The sequence below is a fragment of the Caloenas nicobarica genome, chromosome 8 (genome assembly GCF_036013445.1).
Source record: "Caloenas nicobarica isolate bCalNic1 chromosome 8, bCalNic1.hap1, whole genome shotgun sequence".
In the NCBI taxonomy this organism is placed as follows: domain Eukaryota; kingdom Metazoa; phylum Chordata; class Aves; order Columbiformes; family Columbidae; genus Caloenas; species Caloenas nicobarica.
The window spans coordinates 1,744,624-1,752,008 of record NC_088252.1 but is presented as its reverse complement, the minus strand read 5'-3'; the positions used below and the strand labels follow the sequence as shown (position 1 = coordinate 1,752,008).

The 7,385-nt window shown below is 50.4% G+C and overlaps 1 protein-coding gene across 1 annotated transcript; it reads right to left on the bottom strand.

Annotated features, from left to right (window-relative positions):
• Positions 1 to 38: 38 nt before the first annotated feature.
• Positions 39 to 995, bottom strand: LOC135991484 (olfactory receptor 14A16-like). The gene has a single exon (XM_065640169.1). The coding sequence runs from the start codon at positions 993 to 995 to the stop codon at positions 39 to 41; it is 957 nt and encodes a 318-aa protein (XP_065496241.1).
• Between the last annotated feature and the right edge of the window lie 6,390 nt (positions 996 to 7,385).

Here is a 7,385-nt window from a genome sequence, read left to right as displayed (position 1 = left end):
TACAGAAGACAGGCCTGCAACAATTTAAACCATAAATGTTATGCAGAAGATGATGGGCAGCTTATTGCTTCAGAAAACCATCCAGTCATCAGTTTCCTCAGGGCATCCTTGAGCTCCTGGTTCCTCATGCTGTAGATGAGGGGATTCACTCCTGGAGGCAGCACAGAGTATAGAACTGACACCAGTGCATCCAGGGATGGGGAGGAGATGGAGGGGGGCTTCAGGTGGGAAAACATGGCAGTGCTGACAAACAGGGAGACCACGGCCAGGTGAGAGAGGCACGTGGAAAAGGCTTTGTGCCGTCCCTGCTCAGAGGGAATCCTCAGCACGGCCCTCAAGATCTGCACGTAGGACACCACAATGAACACAAAACACCCAAATCCTAAACAGACACTAAGCACAATAAGCCCAGCTTCCCTGAAGTAGGAGTGTGAGCAGGAGAGCTTGAGGATCTGGGGGATTTCACAGAAGAACTGATCCAGGGCATTACCCTTGCAGAGTGGCAGTGAAAGCGTATTGACCGTGTGCAGCAGAGAATAGAGAAACCCAGTGGCCCAGGCAGCTGCTGCCATGTGGACACAAGCTCTGCTGCCCAGGAGGGTCCCGTAGTGCAGGGGTTTGCAGATGGCAATGTAGCGGTCATAGGACATAACGGTGAGAAGAAAATACTCTGCACCAAACAAGAAAAATACAAAGAAGACCTGGGCAGCACATCCTGCAAAGGATATGACCCTGGTATCCCACAGAGAGTTGGCCATGGATTTGGGGACAGTGATGGAGATGGAGCCCAGGTCCAGGAGGGCGAGGTTGAGCAGGAAGAAGTACATGGGGGTGTGGAGGTGCTGGTCACAGGCTATGGTGGTGATGATGAGGCCGTTGCCCAGGAGGGCAGCCAGGTAGATGCCCAGGAAGAGCCAGAAGTGCAAGAGCTGCAGCTCCCGTGTGTCTGCGAATGGCAGGAGGAGGAACTGGGTGATGGAGCTGCTGTTGGACATTTGCTGCCAATGGACATGGGGCACTGTTACAGGAGCAAAAGACAGTGACGGTTTAGATGAGACTTCTCTGAGAAAAAACAAAGGCCTTTCCCACAGATCCTCCCACAAAGAGACCCTTTTCTTTTTCCAGGAGAACGTCCTGGCTGGAGCCCTTGTCGATGTGTGATGAGTGTGCAATGAAGAGCAGGGTCTCTGCCCAGGGGCTCTTGAGGAATCAGCCTGAGCCTGTGTGATTGGGTGGGGCAGGGGCCAGTCCTGGGGTTCAGCTTTGTCAGATGGAACCACTCCTGGTGCAGAAGAGACTGTCAGCATCTGCACCCCCAGGCCTGAGAAACTGAGTTTGAGAGGTTTGGTGTTTCTACAGCTCCTCCTCCTCTCCCACCCTGGGGAGTGTTCTTGGGTGCCATAAACCCTCAGCATTTCTGCTGCACTCAGGGAGAACAGAGCGAGTGCTGCGAGACCAGAGGATGCCTGTTGGTCAGTGCAGAGTGAGGGCAGCTGGTCTGTTCATCTGTCTTGCTCCAGATGCCCTGAGCTGCCACCTTTCTGAGACAGAGGCTGATCACACTCCATGTTACCCTGAAAAGCCACCAGGCCCTGCTGAGAGCAGAGGGATCCACCTCAGGCCGTGGTCTCACCCTTTCCTCAGGTCTCAGCACCCACATTTATGCCGGAAACCAGCCATTTCACAAACCCAACAGCATTTTGTCTGTCACAGCATCTCTGTACTTCTCTGTGGGGCCTTCAGATAACACATAGATGCTGTAGGACCAGTTTGCATCCTGGAGGATAGTTCAGAGCATTAAAGGAAAAAAACAAAGGATGTCCTAATGATGGCATCTGATTCAGGGAGACTCAGCTCTTTCCCCTGCATCACAGACCTCATTGCCCACAGCCCCACAGGTCAGAGGAAAGCTGGGACACCTGTTCCCATGGACACACCTGCAGGAAAGGACCCACAAGATCAGAGTGTGACTCTGCAGCTCCAACTCCCATCCCCAGAGAGCCTGACAGCAAGAACAAGATCACAACAACAGTGACCCAGAGCAGTGGAGCAAGAAGGAAAACGTGGTGAGGGTGGGTGTGAGAGAGACCAGGGCAGAGGCAGCCGGGCACTCAGACAGCGTCACCCTTCCCCAGCTGTGCAGCCACCTCACACACATCAACATTGCCGGACAGCTGCTCTCAGCCCCTGTGCTCTGCAGAAGGAACTGGAGCTCTGGCTGCACAGGAGCTGGTTCATGCCTTGGAGCCCCCGGGCTGCCCTGAGGGCAGAGGATTTGCTGGGTGGGAGAGGAGGCGACGGGGCTGCTCAGAGGAGGGATCTGCACTGCAGGGGATCATACAGAGTTTTCCCTGTTCTCCCTCCCATAACAATTCTGGATTTAGTTTCCTCTCATTTCTGATCATTTCCCTGCTGCCTGGAGATTCTCCCCCTGGGAGGTGTTTCCCTGTCCATGTCTCTTCCCTGTCATTGTTCACCGACCATCCCACCCTCTCTGCCCCCACCCTGGCCCTACAGACTCTGTCTGTTCACAGGGCACTGCCCGGGGGCATCTTCCTGTGTGCTGGCTGGGGAAAAGGACAGGTCAGAATAAGGCTGACGGGTTCAGCAGAAGTGATGCTGGTGCTGTGCACAGGCAGAGCAGTAGCTGAAAGGATGTTATGAGGCTTCTGGCAGATGTACTGATGACTCTGAGTTGCAGTTCAGGAGTCTCAGTGACTTGTTTAAGCATGAGAGCTCATTTTCATTTTATCCTTTCCTGCACCTCCAGCCGTTGGGGTAGGAAATTAAAAAGACAGGCTCAGGAAAGCTCCCTATCTGCCTGCTAATCCTTGTACTGATCTTCTGCTTGAGGAATCCACTTGTTAAAATCCTGGGGGTGATCTGGAGCTGTGAGCAGCCCTGACCCACACAGCACCCCCTCAACAGGAGAAGCACCTTTCCTGCCCTGATAGGGGTCACTCCCTCCCCCCACAGCTTCTCCCCACAGCACCGTGGGGATCTCCCCGGGCTGGGATCCTGCTCTGCGGGACAGCCCTGGGCACCCCTGGGTGCTCATTTACATTTACACCCCACAGCCATACTTCGGAGAATGCAGCATTCACATCTTGTCACTCTGACAGTGCAGAAGGCAATCCCTGCTCTGCAGCACATCCTCTCCTCTGATCAGAGAATGTCTGAGAGTTGTACTTACGTGTCTTGCAGGCTCTGCAATGTGATAGCTTTCTGAGATCCTACCATGATTTGCAGATGCTATGCCCTGCAGCCACAGGCTTCATATCTCTGAAGATTTCGCTCCCAGTGATCTCTCAGCATCCTCCCACCCCAGACTGTGTTTCCCCTCTCTCTGCCTGGCTTGTCTCCCCTCGGTGCTGCAGGCAGAGCCCTCAGCCCTGTTGTGCTTTGCAGAGGGGCTGCTCCTGGGCAGAGCTGTTTCTCTGCAGTGCTGCCGCTTGCCATGAGCTCCCTCTGTCCCAGGAGCCCAGCCCAGCTCAGCAGCACAGGAGCAGCCCATGATGTCCCTTTCGCTGTCCCCTCTGGGCTCCCTCCAGCTGTCCCTGGGGCTCCAGGAACACATCCTTTGAGACAACCTGAAGTAATCAGTGTTGTTGATTCTCTCTCCTCTGCAGAGACACTTCCTTCCAAATTTGTGTTCTTTGTATTAAAAAATAAATTGGCATGGGAATTATCTTTTCTTGTCCCATCATTACACAGGACAACAGGAGTGTTACAGCAAAGGATCTGATTTCTCCAAGCAGGTGGAGGAATATCATCAGAGCAAGGAATACAGGCATTTTATTCTGGTTTTACACTCGTAGGTCTAGAGAGACATTCAACAATCTTTGATCATCCAATGTCTGTGCTCTAAAGCAAAGGCTTTGCACACATGGGCTCCTGGACACTTGGTACCAGGTTTCCCTGGGGCGTCTCAGAGGTTTCCTGGTGCCACAGCTGGGGTGGTTCAGTCCAGATGTGAGGCAATGGTCTCAGTCAGGGATCTGACTGGATGAGCTGGAGCTGTCAGTGTTGCAGACAGAGCTGTGACACGGATGGAATAAACTGCCAAGGCAGGGTGGCAGCAGTTAGTTCATCTGGTCTTCAAGGACAGCGGCCTCCAAGCACACCAACAGTCCAGATCAAAACTCAGTCTAGACCTGTAAGGCAATTCAAGGGCCCCATAATGAGCTGTTACTACTTCAGGAACTGTTAAAGGAGAAACGAAGTCACTGTGTGGCCACTGATGATCTTAATAAGGGAAAGAAGTGATACTCTCTGTGTCTCTTGTTCTCCATCCTCACCAGCAAGGTCTCTCAGGCCTCTGTGACTGGAGGCAGAACAACCAGCAGTGGATGGGGATCAAGTCAGGAGTCACTGGAACTAACACAATCCTTTCCAGTGTATGGGACTGGAGGTGCAGCTTCCCAGGAGCTGAGACAGCAGGACGATGTCCAGTGAGGCCACTCTCCACCATCTTTGAAAGCTCATGGAGACTGGGGGGACTCCCTGACCACTGGCAGCTCTCACACATTGTGTGCACTTTTCAAAAATGGCCAATGGGTGAGCAGGGAAACTAAGGGCTGTACTCCAGAACAATTCCACTGGGACCCCATTTCTGGGTGTCTGAAAGAGAAGGTGATGGGGTTTACCCAGGGCAGGTTGTGTCTGTCCATCCTCTTTGCTTTCTGTAAGGACAGGACAGTGTTGCTGGATGTGGGGAGAGCAGTGGTGGTCTGGTACCTGGATGTCAGCAAGGCATTCAGAATCATCCCCCACAATATTCTTGTGTCCAAGGAAGGATAACAGGTTCTGCATCGGTGTGCAAGTAGATGGGTAAAAAACAATCTGGATGATTGGACTTAGAAAGGCTCTAGATAAAGGGAGAAACTTTCCAATCCTGAGGACAGTCAAGCACTGGAAGCTGTTGCCCAGAAGTGCGCATCCACTCTACCTCAGAAAGTGTCCAAGATGTGTTTGGATAAAGCCCTGAGTAATCTGGTCTGACCCTGCTTTGAGCAGGAGGTTGGTCAAGACAGCTCCCGAGATCCCATCCAGCCTGAATGACACTGTCCTTTCATCCTCTTCATGTTTTCAATTTAGGGAGAACTCTCAGGTTGTCTCTGACCATAGGAATAATTCACATGATGTGCAGGGCTGCTTTACAAATGCCCTCAAACTGCCCTGACTATGTCTTGTGCATCTCTTTTCATTTGCCCCAACTCAAGTTCTTCTTTTTTGCTGTCGTCGTGCCCACCTTGTTCATCCTTTGAGAGCAGGTTGCTCAACAGGTGTCAGCATCTGTGTACAGAGTCTGCACATCAGCCAGGCAGCAAAACCATCATTACAGAAATGGAGACGAGGCTCTTGACCAGCTCCTTGAACCCAGGAATCGGCACAACTCGTCTGCTGAGATTACAGTGAACACCTGAACTTGAAGTGCAGAGCCTGTGAGTCCTCTTTGGGTATCCTGGCTTGTCTCCTGACCCATGTGGGGCTTCAGGCTGTGAAGAGAATCAAAACCAACTCTTTGACTGGGGTAGTTTCATTTGACATGTGTCACACAGAGCAGATGAAGGGAGCTCAGAACTCCAGTCTCTACTATACTGTTGGGACTTCAGAGACTGGAAATGCAGGTGACGGTGCGTGTCAGTGCACACCACATAAACATTCTGGATTACTTTGTACCTTTGCAGCAACCTGGGATCTGTTCCTTGTCTTTTTTTTGGTTAAAAAGGAAATAAAACTACTCTATGTCACCACCCCTCACACCAGAAAAAAGGGGAAAAAATTATGAAAGAGGGGTGATTTCAGGGCAATTCTGTCCTAGGAAGTACTTTTTAAATGATAAAACTAGTAGAAGTGAGAGAAAAAGCTGTTAAAAAGAACTCCATGCAAGAGGTTAGCTACTGAGATGTAGCAGCTGTTTTGAGAAGCAAGAATGACTGTTGGGAATGAAATTAAAAAACTTCAGTTCATCATCATCATCATCAAGAATAAGGAATTCCCTGTTATTCTTATTAGTGATAGTACCACTTTTCAAAAACATCCTTGAGATTGTCTCTATTTTTCGATGGCTCCAAAACTGAGCCTGCTCAGATTTTGAAAGGACTGCTTCAAATCTCTGCAACCCAAATCTCGACAACCGTCTCTCATCGAACGTCTCTTACCCCAGGAAGGGGAAATCTGCCAGTGCAGGCACCAAACCAGTGCCCAACCTGCCTGGAGATCCAGGTGAGTGGTGCCACACAACAGCCGCCCTCGAGAGAAGCTGGAGGTGATGGGAATTTATATGGTTTTAACTCAAATCATAATTTAGGTTGGAAAAGACCCTTAAGGTCATAAAGTCCAGTCGTAAATACGACACTGCCAAGTCCACCCATTGCACCATATCCCTAAGTGCCATGTCTACACATATTTCAAATAACTTTGGGGATGCAAGCTCCAATCCTGAGCTGGCAGGACAACACTGTCTGCAGTTAGACATAAGATAACTGTTATGACTGTGACTTCAGAGCTCATTGGCAGAGTTTCTCACACCCTTCACTAGAGCAGGGCAGGTGTTGGGAGATGGGCGCACACTTCAGTTTACAGATCCCAGGACAGAGCCCAAGCCATCCTGCCCTTGGCCTCTGGCATCCCATTTCCTGAGATGCAAAGCTGCTGGGCCTTCTGTGGATAATCGTGTTAAAAGGCATAAATAATCACCCAAGTGTTTGTCTAATTTCTCTAAGAGTGTCAATATTAAAAATAATAATAATTTAAAAAAATAGAAAAGGGTTCATCTGCCTACATCTAAATAACTGCAACACAACACTCTGCATCTGTGGTAGCCCCACTGGAAGTGCCAATCAAATTGGTGTTTGCAGTATAAGGCATGATACCCCATCCATAAGTACACATCTAAGTGGTTCAGATGAAGGGTGGTCTGGCAAAAATCATCCTGTTCCTCCCCAGGTGCATGGACATGGCTCATGTGCCTCTCCAGAGAGTGGCAGAAGCTGGATGCCCTTCTCAGGACAGACTCCTTCCAGGAAAGACACAGCAATGGGGAAGCTCATCAGGTCTTCATGGCATTTCACTCGGCATCAGCTTTTATATATTGGGTGCTTTCCTGTGACTACTCTTTTTGCACAAATGCTCACAAAAAGACACCCATTTAGTAAAATGTGGTCATAAAGGGGCTGTTATGGACAAGAAATCTCACCACGAGCTCTGGAGAGAGTGAGGAAGATTATAACACGCACCAGGAAGAACCAAGAAGCTCAAGGCCTCTTCTGAAGAGTGAGAGGCCCTGAGTAGCAGTGAGCGGCCATGTGTATGTGTGGGAGAGAGGGTCAGGGGATGTGAGGTAGAAAAGAGTGATGGCTGATGACTTCAGCAAATCCTTA